This window comes from Scardinius erythrophthalmus (assembly GCF_964197995.2).
Source record: "Scardinius erythrophthalmus genome assembly, chromosome: 6".
Taxonomy (NCBI): Eukaryota; Metazoa; Chordata; class Actinopteri; order Cypriniformes; family Leuciscidae; genus Scardinius; species Scardinius erythrophthalmus.
Genome location: NC_138226.1, coordinates 40,492,854 through 40,508,648, shown reverse-complemented (window position 1 = coordinate 40,508,648; position 15,795 = coordinate 40,492,854). Strand labels below are relative to the sequence as shown.

The 15,795-nt window shown below is 41.1% G+C and overlaps 1 protein-coding gene across 8 annotated transcripts; it reads right to left on the bottom strand.

The window, feature by feature from the left end:
• Positions 1–11,882: 11,882 nt before the first annotated feature.
• LOC308692797 (uncharacterized protein) lies at positions 11,883–14,941 on the bottom strand. 8 transcript variants are annotated; one of them, XM_081369183.1, is made up of 5 exons: positions 14,562–14,941; positions 13,628–13,759; positions 13,223–13,360; positions 12,201–12,967; positions 11,883–12,145 (listed from the first exon to the last, which is right to left on the bottom strand). In XM_081369183.1, the coding sequence occupies exons 1-5, from the start codon at positions 14,644–14,646 to the stop codon at positions 12,122–12,124; spliced, it is 1,146 nt and encodes a 381-aa protein (XP_081225309.1). In that variant the 5' UTR covers positions 14,647–14,941; the 3' UTR covers positions 11,883–12,121. The 8 variants fall into 8 exon arrangements, with proteins under 8 accessions (XP_081225309.1, XP_081225310.1, XP_081225304.1 ...); XM_081369184.1 differs by having other exon boundaries at positions 12,234–12,967; XM_081369178.1 differs by having other exon boundaries at positions 11,883–12,967.
• Positions 14,942–15,795: the final 854 nt, after the last annotated feature.

Genomic DNA, 15,795 nt, shown 5'->3' with positions numbered 1-15,795 from the left:
CTGCATCTAGGCAGTCAGAACAGCTTTTTGTCTGCTTTGGTGGCCGATCCAAAGGTGATCCAGTCACTAAGCAAAGACTGTCTAGATGGATAGTGGATGCCATTTCTATGGCTTATACCTCTGTGGGTCAGGTTTGCCCCATAGGGGTTAAGGCTCATTCGACTAGAGGCATGGCCTCGTCATGGGCTTGGTCTTCTGGTTTTCCCATTTAAGATATTTGTGATGCGGCCGGCTGGTCTTCGCCTTCCACATTTATGAAGTTTTATAATATGGAAGTACCTTCGCTGCCGGCGGGGGTGCTGTCAGTATGATTGGGGCCCGACGGTGTCTGGTCTAATCTGAATATTACTGTGCATAATCACTCACACACATAAATAAAACCTGCTTTGGCCGGTTATTTTTACATGCTAACTGTCCCGACAGTGTCTGGGTTCATTAGTATATTATGTTGGTGGGTCACTGACACATACATATTTAGATCTGATGGTGTCTGGTCTAGTATGTATATATCTATACATTATATATATATTATATTCATGGGTTCTGGCTTGTTCAGTGAGCTCAGGGGTCTGAGTTACAGTAGCAGCCAGTTACTTATGTGCGGCGTTTTGCATGGCGTCCCCACTGCGTATAGCTACGCAATACGAAGTGACCGTTCGAAAGGGTACTACTCGGTTACTAGCGTAACCTCGGTTCCCTGAGATAGGGAACGAGTATTGCGTAGCAGGCCGCAATATAGTAACCTGGAGTGTTGTCGCTTCAGTCGTTATATCTGCTATAATGGCGAATTCAGGGGACTGGTATAGGCTAAGGCCACGCCCCTATGGGGCGCTCTGACGTAGGGCCAGCTTATTGGTAGCGCGTCAGAGGCGCCCGCGCCATTGGATGTGCAGTTGCTGCAGCACAGCCTATGAGCGAGCCAGACGCTCAATGTGCTAGCTGTGCAGCTGCAAATGCGTTTTACATATAAGCTTCAGTAAAATCGAGGAAAGGAGTTTCCCCGCTTCGTATAGCTACTCCCTATCCCAGGGAACCGAGGTTACGCTAGTAACCGAGTAGTTTTACTGTCTACACGACAACACTGCAACTGGCGTTTTTGAAAATCCTAACCCTGGCAGGGGTTTTCAAAAATGTTCGGTTTCAGTGACCTGATACTGCGTTTCCGTGTGGACGAACGGCCGAACCGCGTAAAAAAAGTCACGGTTATAAAAATACCCATGTCTGTGTGGACAAGGCCTCAGTCCACGCGCTCATTCATCACTCTCAGCTGTTCCTACTCTTTCCCTGTAATCGTGCTAATTTTCCCACACCTGTTCTCCCTTCTAATTGTGTTTGCTTCTTCTAGTCCTCTTTAGCCCTGTCTTGTCGCCAGATTATTCAATGTTATCTATATGAAAGTTCTCAGCGCTCTTACCTCTCGTTCCTGTCCTGTCCTGCTGGATGTTAATCAGCTGCAGTTATTTCTTTGAATGCTATTGCTCGCACTCTGAACTCTATCCAGCTAAACCTGTTACAGAGATTTAGACCAGCGCCAGTATCCAGCCGCCATCTATTCTCTGATCTCCCGTGAGAACCGAAGCCTGCAGTTCTACCAGAAAGACTCGGGAGAAAAAATGATATAACAAGAGTAACTTTATTAATAGCTCAGCAAGCATAGTCTTTGGCGTAGGCCCCGTCCTTAGCAAGCAATGCGAGGGTAACGGAATCTGCAAATCCCTCCTGAAGATGAAGGCAGGGGCGCAGCCGACCCCCTGGAGGTAAAGGAAGGGACCATCCTGGTGGTGGTGGGGAGGATGGAGGTAATTGGCGCCGTCAGTATCTGCGAACTCAGACAGATGTAAGTACAGTTCTTTTATACTGATAGTGTTAACACGTGATTGGTTAGAAGTGAGTTAATTCATGACGCACTGATTGAGTCTTCCTGGCAGAACTTAACGCTGAGCTTACATTTCTCTTCCTGGGACCTCCGGCCGCTTCCTGCGTTAAGCTGTCCAAGAGGAAGATTTACATTACATTATTACAGCAGTCTGCTGGCAGTTTCTGTTCAACATTTCATATTATCTAAAGATTTCTGTTCTTTACTGATTTACCTGCATATCGCTTTTGGGTCCTCTCTCTCACATTCACCTGACAGCTTCTTGCAGCTTATTCATTTTTCATGATTGGATATTATCAGATTTGCAAGTGCCTTTGATTTGCAACCAAAGTGCAACCAAAGTGTAACTAATCAAAGTCAACCCATCTCTGAGACAGACTGAAGATTCTTGGACCCAAAAAGACACATTTACCTCAGAGCCAAGTCCTTTATTTTAATGTAATAATGTTACAGAAGATAAGTTTTGTGTTCTGGTTTCATTGTGACATCATGATAGCATTACAATATCAATATCAGTGGTGACTAACTGTGTAATGTCACGCTCATCTATTGATAAAACTTGTGATTCTATGATTCAAGTAAAGTTTTTTTGTCATTTAAATATATAAGCAATCAAAATGTATTAAAGTAATCATATATGCATTATTTATTATATAACTATTATATATAATCATATGTTTTTTGTATTACATCTTTTTTCTTATAATTTTTGTGAAAATATATACAAAACAATTGCTCCACGTAATAGCTGCCAATCATATATATGCCATTTAAATATATTAGCAATCAAAATGTGCAATACTGCAGTAATCATACATGCATTATTAAGTTTACATGCTTTGCCAAGTAAAGTCACCATTATTTCTATTGTGCTTTTGTGATGGCCCCGATGCAGCCACACATCAGTGAGCGGTAATGTTGCGCAAGCACACACAAACACTTATTCATATGTTTTTGTAATTTATCCTGCACATTCTTTAGTATTTCGTTTTATTCTCTCAAAAGTTTCTGTTTATATATTTATTTGGCAATAAGACTCAAACACGGTTTATTTCTCATTAAGATATTTATTTGCGTTGTAGTACATCACTGACTGATTGAAGTGCACACAATTTAGTTGGTGTTGTGCAGTACACGCATCTATTAATATTACTTTCTTTGAGTTTAAGTTACCGTTGTGTTGCTAAGGAGTGGATGATTGGAGCTTCGGATGGTTCGGCTAGTTCCGGTTGTGGTCCGCGTGAATTAAGGGCCGGCATGCCGCCTCAACCGCTATTTTTGTTCCGCTTGCCGCTACCAACCAGCAGATTAACTGTGGGGGGGTTCTCAAATGTTTGTGTTTGTATTTTCTTTTCTAATTGCTTGTTTTTTTTCCTTAGATTTATTATTTGTGTTAAAATTATGCACTTAATTATAGTGTAATTATTTAACTGACCTTGGTATTGATTTTGTTGTTGTATTAGTGAAGTTGTTGTTTTTGTCTTCCCTTATGTGTTAATGTGGACTAGTCCATTTGTATAAATGTGTCCCTGATTGTTTAACTGGTAGATCAGTTCAGTTTGTCTTTACACGTACTCAGTTGTTTGAGTTTAGTTTGTTCTGTTGATCTCTTTTATAGGTCTAAACATTTGTTTTGATGATTTGGACTTTGTTTCCTTTTTGAAACTTTTGTATATGATTTTTTTTTTAATTCAGTAAAATATATTTTTGGAACATATTTCTATGATCCTCCTTCCTTGACTGCGTGGTCCCTCACAGCTTTATACAATACAGATTGTTTTTAAGCGGATTTACAGTGATAACAGGAAATAATGATTCAATGATGCAGTTAAGTTCTTTAAAGCAGCTTTAAAAAGACAATAGTGTCATTGTCCAGCTGAAATCAGTTCAGTGGTTCATTTTGGTTAAATATCTGTAAAGTGAATCAATTATAAAGCCATAAAGTGTAGGAAACAATTAAATGACAGCCTTTATTAATTTTTAAGAGATGGGGTTTGGGGCTGGGTTCGTGGGACTGTTTCTGGGGGATGAGTCTGAGGGAAGAACAGGAGACAATGGTAAGGAGAATGCAAAAGACAAAAGCTAGGTAAAATAAAAAGTGAATCCCCAGAAACAGTCCCACGGACCCAGCCCCAAACCCCATCTCTTAATAATTAATAAAGGCTGGTTTCTAAAGTACTTCTTCCTGCCTCTATGTATTAATGCTCATGGGTAGCCGAAATGGGTTACATTCAGACATTAACATTAAGTATTTTACTGTTATGTGTCAACAAGATTCAACAAGACATTTTCACCTGGCTATACCCAATGTTTAGATCTATTGTGGTATTTATGCAAATTAGCACATACGTAATTAGATTATGCACCGTTTGTCCATGATAACAAACAATTTAAAAAAACTTGTAATACATTGTTTGTCTTGATGTAAGTAATTTTCATGGTGATACCTAAAGGTTAAAATTTTTACCCTATTCACGTAAGAAAAAGAATGAATAGGCGTATGAATAGGCTATATTTGGGTCTTTTTTGAAACTTTCCCCTAATGGGATTCTTCGGGACTTTTTTTTTCCTTACTCAGGACATATTGAGGATACAAAATCAGTTGAGTTTGCTTCTGTTGCAATTTATTGAACCTTTTTTCATAAAATGACTGGACTATAAATGGTCAAATATATATATATTTTCTTTTCTTTCTTAAGAACAGTGATTAGAGGACGTTGAATTCTTGGGAAAATCATTCCAGTTTGTTAATTCCTGGAATTTTGATCCAATCACGTTATAGGCAAAACAATGTGGCATTTGCCAAACACATCAAAGTTAAATCTTTTTTTTTATTTTTATTTTTTTTATTCAAGCTTAAGCAGATACAGGCTTTAACAGTTCATGTTCCGAGAGCCTATCGTGATCTGCAGCTACTCAGGACTAGATATATAGGATAAGTGACATTAAGCATCAGGAGATTACAGTTTTTTGCTAAGGAGGTGTTTGTTTAATCTTTTCTTGAAGGCTTTCTTTTCTTCCATCTTGCAAAACCTTTACCAGATGTGAACCGCAGTAGCCACTGCTATCAAAGAAAAACAATGCTTTTAATAAAATGAAATATAAATGAGACAATGCATTTGTGTGGTATAATAATCATTATTCATTATCAGTTACTAATTTATTTACATATTATTTTGTTCATTAATGTATTAGGATGTGATTGAAAACAAAAATTAATCATGGTTTTACATGAAAAAAAAAAAAATGGTATAACTATAGTAACCATGGGTAGTTCTAATTCATTTGCTAGGCTAGTCACTCCTAATCAACTTGGCAGAAAGGAAAAAAGAAAAAGTAAGTTACTAGTAATAGAAATAGGCCTATTAGTATTACAGACCAGTCGCAAATTATAGTAGGCTACTGATTATTAATATAGCCTAGAGAGTATCAGATCTGGGTGGGTAATTTCTAAATCACACGTGGTCCCCAGATAATACTAATCCAGTGCGAATAGGGCTTAAGATAACTAGTAGGCTAATAAAAAATAAATAAAAGTTAGTTTTATTGGATATTTGCCACAGAGTGTCAAAACCACGACCTATGTTCTGTCCCATTCAGAAACGTGTCTTTTTCTAGTTTAGTTTATTGATATTATTTGAATGAGTAGGTCGTTTATTGTTGTTTTACAATAACTATACCGAATATAGAAGTGTTTATGCGGATTTACACTGAATGAGGGCAGGGTTTGATTTCGTCACGACAGCGGGCGTATGTTATTAGGAGTGTAATTTGAACACAGTATTTGTTTTCCTTCAGACAGATTCCTTCTCTTCATTTGCAGAAATCCGTGAATATGTCGACTGTTTGGGGGATTATACTCGTACTAGTGTTAGCGCATTTTGTAGGTGAGTACTTTGCTTATTATTAAAACTAAACCAACATACAAAGATGAACTTCCACTTGACATCTGTATTGTATTTTTGTAAGCAGATGTGTCTGAAATCAAATTTTGTAAGGCACTTTATTTATGCACTTCTTCGGGCTGCGTAATGAAGCTAAAAGAACTTCTCACCTAGGACTCCAGCGTCTGTTGTGCTCAAACAAGCAGACAGACACAATAAAACAGCACTAAACGAGCAGTACACTTGAGCTGTCATCCTCTTGACCTGCAATCTCAAAATCAACTCTGCTCGAAGATGCACTGAATTACTGAGTCAGGAGGGGCGGACAGCAAGGACCACAAAACTACAAAGAAAAATCCCTGTTGCTGCATCAAAACATCAGCTGAGTCCCACAACAAACGCTATCAAAAGAGTTCAAAACACTTTTTGAAAATGTATTTTTAAAGATCCAATTGGGGGTCTGGGTAATTACGACCCTAATGAAAATCACTTGCCTGTAGTTTTCTCTTATAGCCTAATCGTGAAGACCTTGATTAGCTTGTTCAGGTGTGTTTGATTAGGGTTAGATGTCGCAATAATGACCGTAATTAGGAGATGATTGATTGTTTTTATGGCAACACTATCAACGGCAAATGAATCTGCAGTGGTCAGGTGGTACAGCGATCACGTGGTACAAGTCGGAGTTCTACCACAAGTTACAAGTTATAATTATGACTAAACTCCTACACCTAAACTCTCCAGGAAATGGATCTCTACTGGAGACTGGCATAAATCTGCATTGATCATCAAGAAACACAGGGGCATGTCTAGAATTTGAATCTGAATTTTTTATTTGCTGATTGATTTGCGATGTGAATCCATGCAAGTAATTATGAATGAAAACAATGTTTCCAGCCACTGTAGTGAATATAGGGGAATACACAGCCACGGTTATATCATAGCCAATTTAATATTGGATGGTTTCATATGGATTGCATAATCAGATAATATCGTGACCGAGGCAAGTAGCCTATAGAGTTTTGGTTCATTTCTGTGACGAGACGGCAGAAAGCGCACCCTGTTTGTTTTCTTTATTTTACAAAAGCACAACATTTAATTGTTATTGTGAGTGTACATAAATAAAAGTTTGTTCGCGTTTGTCGAACGCTAATTTAACATGCCCGAAATAAAATCAGATTTTAGAAGAATTTGTAGCACCACTCGGACAGGTGTGCCAAAACACTTATTTATAAACTAACAATGTCTTCACCTACACAAAAACCTGCTCACTTCAGGCTTGAAAAGAGATGTGGGTTGCCCAATTTTCCGTGTTAGAGAAAAGAGCAGCTCGTACAAAGCTCCTGGATGTCACAATTCCTGTCGCAAATAGACAAAGTGACATGAAGGAGCCACGTAGTCGGCAGGATTCAAACCTGCGCGGAGAGACCCCAATGGATTTCGAGTCCATCGCCTTAACCTCTCAGCCATGACTACTCCCGCCAGTGAGTCACATGCTATTTTCATTTCTGGATTTGAGCATCAAAGAACACCGGGGCCAACTATCAATGTGGATCAATGTGAGCAGCAGAGGATCAACCCGGCGAAAATATTGTGTTGGCAAAAAGGAGTTCAGCGACGTCTTCACCTACACGAAAAGACTGCCATGATCCGGATTTGGACTGGGGATCCTGCCCGCACAATGCAGAGTACTAAATGCTACACAGAGAAAGCAATCTTTCCACTCACCCCGGGCCTGCACATACAGTGTCAACGGCAAGCTTCAGCTCAGTTCTCTCAAAGTCCCCCACCACTGCTTGCTTAGACAGTAGGGACTTTAAGCAACGGCCTCTGGTGGAACGGCAATGGCATTCTGTCGTTCTATTGCGCACGCGTGACATTAACTGCTACCTCGCGACGTTCTACTGTAACCGTCTACTACGGGAGAACAGCTGATTTACCGTAGTCGTTACTACGTGACAGATTAAGAAAGTTAATGTTATGTTTTAGGTTATGTGGCATTGTAATCGTTTCTATATATCATTAAATGCCAAAAGCAACCCTTCTCTTGCTCAAAAATCACCTCCTTTTTTGGTATTTTGTCTGATGATTAAATTACCCCAACGTTGTCCTCTTTACTGTTGCTTAGTGATTTTTGCGCTCTTTAGCTACGGCAGTTAACGCTTACTTCCGGCTGCCTTTGCCATTCCATCAGCAGCTGTTGCTTAAAGTCCCTAGTAACCAAGCATTACATCTTATCTCGGAGAGGAAGACCATCTCCCTCAAAGGCTGGGAAGAGCACAGCAAGAGATTAGGGGAGGTCTGCAACAAACCTTCACCTGAACAGGAACCCTGGACCCTCAGATTAAAAGTCTGATGCTCTACCATTTGAGCTAGCCAGCCAGGCGTTTGCCAGGGAACAGCCACCCTAGGGATATAACAGCACTTTCTCCTTAAAGTGTCACTCCTTTGTCAGCTTAAAGTTTGTGGCATTAAAGGATGAAGACCACAATTTATAAAGGGACGAGAGAGATAGGCTGCTCCTTCCAAAGCTAGGAACATGGAAGATTATGGATTATGGAATATGGAACAATTAGCATCAAGCTACATAACACAATTTAAAATATTAATATTACACTTTTACTCAAAACTCACTTTAAAGGTGCATTGCAAAAGTCTCTGAGTTTTTGCAGAACTATGCCCCCTCTGGCGACAAGCGAAACTGCAACACTGCAACTGAACGGGCATGACGTCACGCCCAGTCTCAAATTCCGACCCGAATCCCTCTTATTTATTTTACTGTACAGGATTATAGAGGCAATCGCAATCATCAGAGAAGGGCTCATTCAGCCCATCAGGCAATTGTTTAAGCATGTATGGGTTAGAAAAACGGGTATTTTTAACATGAAATGTTGCACAATGCACCTTTAAACAACCATAGAGTATTTGTATTATCTTCCGATCGCGATCTAAAATGGAGTTTAGTCATATAATGATGTTGGTTGAAATATGTTATATTTAGAATTTTTTTATGCAGCTAATCGCTACACCTGCTTAGCATGTATACTGTAAACATTCTTTAGTCATATGAAAATACCCCAAATCGCACGAACATCACACACAAACCACATATATTCGAAATCGTGCATTTAATAGTTTCTTGTTTCAGGTGTAGAAAGGTTTCTTTAGCTTTGATTTTCACGGAGCACAGGACGAAGAAGTGTACAGGACAGCTTCAGGGGAGTAATCCAGCTCTCGGATAGCGTACCATCCCTGAAGGCCGCCATTGGCTAACAAGCCATCACCTGCTGTTAGCATTCCATTGACTCACATTCATTTTGGCTTCACTTTGACAGCGAATAACTTTACATCTGAGGCGTTTAAAGACTCTATTTGTCCATTGTTTATTTCTAAAGAAACACGACAATGTATAAAAGGCTCCATTGCCTTGTATCTTACGTTATGGCCCCGTAGAAGCAGTTTTTGTATAAATAGGCTACCGATGGCGTCATAACCACCCGACTCTCTGGAAATTACCGTATAGACAGGAGTAGAAGCTCGCAGTCAATCGGGGGGACGTGGAGGCATACAGTCCGATAAAGTCAAGGCAGAAGCCCATAGAGAGTCATAAAGTTGCTCCTGCTCCTAGCTCATGGACACCCTCTACTCACTCTCTCCGTCTCTGCAAGATTTGTAAGGGAATGATTCAGATTTCTCTTGGCACAGCTACTAGAAGACTTACAACTGTCAGACAGGTTGCTCACGTCACATCTACGTCAGCAAGCTCAGTTTGAGTCTGCTCAATATGTCCCGTCCTGTCTCCCTGTTTCAGTGGATATTACGTCAACACACTGAAAAATGCTGCGCGTTTCAAGGCACTTCAGTTGGTCTTTAAGTGCTCTTAAGCGGCCTTATATTGTATTAATATTAATTCATCTATTTCACAAGAGATTGTATGTTAATATGACTGTGAGAAACTTTTTTTAATTTGATGATAAATCATTAGTTTATTACTGAAATAAAGGATGTTCTTTTGTTCAGTGTCCAAAGAACATGTCAAAATCAAGAAAGGTGAGGATGTTCAAGAAATCAAGCACTTTACACTTCTATTCCAGACTCTTGGATTGTTTGTAATGAGCTAAATCTGGGTAATTAGCATCACTCATTTGAAGGGCTGTTTTACTGGATCAGTGCAGAGTTCACACTGAACAATTTTTCATTCGCCGACAGGTTTTGGGAGATCGCTAGCCTGGGAAAACCCAGACAACTTCCGGCAAATTTAGATTTGCTCTGCAAGTAGTCTGGCAAAGAGCTCATTCAAGCCCATTTCTAATCCGTCGAAATCGCGGCACCAATCAGAAACGTTGGGGGCGGGCTCTACACAATGACGATCGCTCTGATTGGTTTTAGGTCTATCCAATTGCGCCCAGAGGCATTTGAGCGACGTCCGTTGGTGAAGCGCACCAACTTTTAAATGCATTATTATATTCAAATTGCAAGCACATGAGGACAGTCTCCATGAAAGACCCACTGGCAGATGAACGTGCTACTACATTTCTCTCCGGAACTGTAGGAAATTTAATTAGATTTAATAGAGGATTTTAACTGTGACAAGATGATTGATAGGGCAGTTTACGTGACAGGATGCACGCGACAGATCCGTCCGATAAAGATGACGAAGTAGTATGTCCCAAAGCTTGCCTACTTTTTTGCTACACATTCAAAAGTAAATACCTTTTCTTCACAAAAAGAGTACATACTTTTATGGCGTAGTGTAATTTACACGATGACGATCGCTCTGATTGGTTTTAGGTCTATCCAATTGCGCCCAGAGGCATTTGAGCGACGTCCGTTGGTGACGCCCCTTTGGAAATGAGTTATTAATGAAGCTTTGCCAGACCATAACTCAGTTACTACTGAGAATGGTCTGGCTTTAACCAGGCTAGGAGATCGCCAACAAATGCCCGAAATCATAGGCTAATCGGTGCTCGTTCACACGAGTGAAATTCACGCAGTGTGAATTATCAACGACGCGATCTGAGAGAATCGCAGATGAGTCGGCGACGCCCGTGAGATATTTGGCATGTTAAATATGTGGATCTGTCTGCGATTCAAAATCCTGCTGTGGTAATGTGTTCTGACTGAAAACTACAGGACAGCGGGATGTTCGGGGAAGAGTTATAGACCAGAATATCAGTATTTTAACAGAAACAAAGCACAAACATTTGCTTGACCAGCAGCAACAGTAGCACATTGTAAAATGATTTATTTGCCCCCAACTCTCTTTGCACGTACAGACAATTTGGATTGCAAATCTTCTTGCAGGCTATCATTTTTAATAACTATTTAAGTCTCAAGTGAGAACTCCAGTCTTACACACGCGTGATCTTGCGTTATTTCCATATCACTTCTCGCGTGGGTTTGCTTGTGAAATGCAGTTTGCAGACCAGTCAGCGATTCTTTCTTTTGTATAGTCATGCAGTGTGAAACTGTCGTCGGTGCATCGTGCAGTGTGCACACAGCAGCAACTGAACGTTACCCCAGATAGTCATGCAGTGTGAAAAGATCAGTGACCTGACTACTTTGAAAATTGTGCAGTGTGAACTCAGCATTACAGGCATTCAGAACTCATTTGGTCACAGGTAACTAAAGGGATCATCTGTTAATAGGCTTGAAGTTGCAACTTCCTAAAATGACCACTAGAAGACACAATTTCACTAAAATGCTTCAGAATGCAGAAGACTATTGGTCAATAGGCAGTACTGGTTGAAACTTCACATCCTATAGCAATCAATAGAATTCTTCGTCCAATCATGGCATTTGGATTCAGACGTTTCCATGTCAACACCGAAATTAATCTGAATCAGTCAGGTGGTACAACTAGAGCACTGCAAGTTGTTTACGTTCATTATCACTGTAATGTTATGCATTTTAGACATGAGTCAATTTAGTGCAGTCTTTCATCTTGTGAGACTTTACAGACTCTGCTGTGTGTTCAAGCGTTTTGAAGGTGGCGTGGCTTTGTAGGGTGGGATTTCATGCATTGATTCCAGTGAGCCATTATGTGAGAGAACAGCCAAACTAACACTGGAATACAAAAATCTAATTCCTTGTTTTCCCACTTAAAAAAAAAAAAGAGAGGAAAATGGTCTTACAAGTGTGAGATTTATTTGGTGACAAACAGGGAAAACACCATATATCCAATGGTTAAATCAGCACAGTTAACTGCATGCATAGCCACATTGGCCATAAGGGTAAGTTGACTTTGGCGGTTCGGCTGCAGGCTTCATTGGAGGCTTGGGCGGTTCGGCTGCAGGCTTCATTGGAGGCTTGGGCGGTTCGGCTGCAGGCTTCATTGGAGGCTTGGGCGGTTCGGCTGCAGGCTTCACAGGAGGCTTCGGAGGTTCGGCTGCAGGCTTCGGAGGTTCGCCCGCAGGCTTCATTGGAGGCTTGGGCGGTTCGGCCGCAGGCTTCATTGGAGGCTTGGGCGGTTCGGCCGCAGGCTTCATTGGAGGCTTGGGCGGTTCGGCCGCAGGCTTCACAGGAGGCTTCGGGGGTTCGGCCACAGGCTTCACTGGAGGCTTCGGGGGTTCGGCCGCAGGCTTCACAGGAGGCTTCGGGGGTTCGGCCGCAGGCTTCACAGGAGGCTTCGGGGGTTCGGCCGCAGGCTTCACTGGCAGTTCGTCTGAAGGCTCTGGCTCAGCAGGTTCGGTAGAAGGCTCCGGCTCCGGCTCTTCGGTAGAAGGCTCCGGCTCTTCGGTAGAAGGCTCCGGCTCTTCGGTAGAAGGCTCCGGCTCTTCGGTAGAAGGCTCCGGCTCTTCGGTAGAAGGCTCCGGCTCTTCGGTAGAAGGCTCCGGCTCTTCGGTAGAAGGCTTTCCTGGAGGTTCGGCTGCAGGCTTTCCTGGAGGCTTTGGTGGTTCGGCTGCAGGCTTTCCTGGAGGCTTTGGTGGTTCGACAGCAGGCTTTCCTGGAGGCTTTGGTGGTTCGACTGCAGGCTTTCCTGGAGGCTTTGGTGGTTCGGCTGCAGGCTTTCCTGGAGGCTTTGGTGGTTCGACAGCAGGCTTTCCTGGAGGCTTTGGTGGTTCGACGGCAGGCTTTCCTGGAGGCTTTGGTGGTTCGGCTGCAGGCTTTCCTGGAGGCTTTGGTGGTTCGACAGCAGGCTTTCCTGGAGGCTTTGGTGGTTCGACTGCAGGCTTTCCTGGAGGCTTTGGTGGTTCGGCTGCAGGCTTTCCTGGATGGATCCAGATAGTCAACTTTAGTCAGTCTGTTTAGTGGCATTCAGTCTCAGATACAGCACAAAACCCAAATACCAAGTTTTATTCCTCTTAATTATTAATCATGAGTGTATTAATTAATCGTATGAATTAATTTTGTAAAGCCATCCTGTGCTTTAAACCGTGCTATTGGCTGAATACTTTACATTGAGAACGATTAATTATAAAACAAGACAAAATGAAACGAAGCTGACCCAAACACTAACAAATACCTGCAAATGGATTCATACACTGATGTCCACATCCATTGCAGCAGCATTTCTCATTGTTCGGACAGTCACTGTCATAGGAACACAACTCTGCACACATTCCTGCTCCAAAATTTGTGCTTGGACACTCCCCTGGCTTTGCTGTTACAGAGACACATGACAGAGAAACTACATCACTGAATACTGAATGTCTCATACACTGTATGAAAAAGAGAAAAAAAAAAATCGTAGGAGGGTTTACCGGAATATTCAGTCCATCTACTTCATAGTTTCACGTTTAGTTCAATGTGTTACTTGCGGTTTCTTTGCAATTATTTGTGAAACTTACTAGCAATTCCTCAGTGAAGACATTTTTTCAGCGTTTTTTTTCTGGAAGACGTATAGCATGCATCAATAATTAAAACTCACTGAAAACAGGCGGCACACACGCGGACCCACAGGGAAATTGACAGCATTTGTGTCCTCCAGAGCAGTCTCTATCAGAAGTGCACCCTCGTCGGGAGGGCACGACCGTCAGCGTCGCCGGACACTGACCAGACACTACAGGAGAGGATTCAAGAGGATCATTAGGGGAGACCAGGAAGTGCTGTAATAGTTCGCTTCAGCATTTGCAAGTCAGGGGTTTTGCAATGAGTCTCCCTTTATAATATTCAAACATTTATCTGCTTCAATTCAAGTAGCTTAGAAATCTACCATTTTTCACTAAACGGCATCAATCGGTTTCAAAGACTGAGAGTGCAGTTACAACCTACCCCACTAGTGATATTAACTGATGTCCATGCTTTCTATCAGTCTTTCTATGTTGTATACAAATTTACTGGTGTACATCTTCAAAAATGCCATCCCCATGACCACCCTCATTTTCCTTTTAAGCATTTTAATAAGCTACTCAACAGAAAATAAAACAAATATAGTTCTAAACCCACTATATATGTAAAATGCAGAGTTATCGGTTAGAATTAGCTCCCCACGTTATATTGTAGGCTTATGCATTTCTTAAAACAAAAAAACTTTAGGCAAAAGTTTCAACTCAGGATTGATACAGTCCGGTAACAATTTTGCAGCCATATTATAACACTAATGTTTGTGTTTAACAGTAAACAAAAAAGCCTATTAGTGATTATATGGGTTTTAGTTGTACAATGAAAAATGCAGAAACTTATGATAGTTTGCATATTTATACTTTGCTTATTATTAACACTAAACCAACATACAAAGATGAACTTCCACTTGACATATGTACTGTATTTTTGTAAGCAGATGTGTCTGAAATCAAATTTTGTAAGGCACTTTATTTATGCACTTCTTCGGGCTGCGTAATGAAGCTAAAAGAACTTCTCACCTAGGACTCCAGCGTCTGTTGTGCTCAAACAAGCAGACAGACACAATAAAACAGCACTAAACGAGCAGTACACTTGAGCTGTCATCCTCTTGACCTGCAATCTCAAAATCAACTCTGCTCGAAGATGCACTGAATTACTGAGTCAGGAGGGGCGGACAGCAAGGACCACAAAACTACAAAGAAAAATCCCTGTTGCTGCATCAAAACATCAGCTGAGTCCCACAACAAACGCTATCAAAAGAGTTCAAAACACTTTTTGAAAATGCGTTTTTAAAGATCCAATTGGGGGTCTGGGTAATTCCAACCCTAATGAAAATCACTTGCCTGTAGTTTTCTCATATAGCCTAATCGTGAAGACCTTGATTAGCTTGTTCAGGTGTGTTTGATTAGGGTTGGATGTCGCAATAATTACCGTAATTAGGAGATGATTGATTGTTTTTATGGCAACACTATCAACGGCAAATGAATCTGCAGTGGTCAGGTGGTACAGCGATCACGTGGTACAAGTCGGAGTTCTACCACAAGTTACAAGTTATAATTATGACTAAACTCCTACACCTAAACTCTCCAGGAAATGGATCTCTACTGGAGACTGGCATAAATCTGCATTGATCATCAAGAAACACAGGGGCATGTCTAGAATTTGAATCTGAATTTTTTATTTGCTGATTGATTTGCGATGTGAATCCATGCAAGTAATTATGAATGAAAACAATGTTTCCAGCCACTGTAGTGAATATAGGGGAATACACAGCCACGGTTATATCATAGCCAATTTAATATTGGATGGTTTCATATGGATTGCATAATCAGATAATATCGTGACCGAGGCAAGTAGCCTATAGAGTTTTGGTTCATTTCTGTGACGAGACGGCAGAAAGCGCACCCTGTTTGTTTTCTTTATTTTACAAAAGCACAACATTTAATTGTTATTGTGAGTGTACATAAATAAAAGTTTGTTCGCGTTTGTCGAACGCTAATTTAACATGCCCGAAATAAAATCAGATTTTAGAAGAATTTGTAGCACCACTCGGACAGGTGTGCCAAAACACTTATTTATAAACTAACAATGTCTTCACCTACACAAAAACCTGCTCACTTCAGGCTTGAAAAGAAATGTGGGTTGCCCAATTTTCCGTGTTAGAGAAAAGAGCAGCTCGTACAAAGCTCCTGGATGTCACAATTCCTGTCGCAAATAGACAAAGTGACACGAAGGAGCCACGTAGTCGGCAGG

Bases quoted from the DNA above. Each gene is read 5' to 3' on its own strand.
- LOC308692797 (XM_081369177.1), bottom strand. From the start codon at position 14,646: ATGACAGCTCAAGTGTACTGCTCGTTTAGTGCTGTTTTATTGTGTCTG. The intron at 13,760-14,561 runs GTGAGAAGTTCT...CCTCTCCTGTAG, and splicing joins AACAGACGCTGGAGTCCTAG to TGTCTGGTCAGTGTCCGGCG. The intron at 13,388-13,627 runs GTGAGTTTTAAT...TCAGTGATGTAG, and splicing joins GTGTGTGCCGCCTGTTTTCA to TTTCTCTGTCATGTGTCTCT.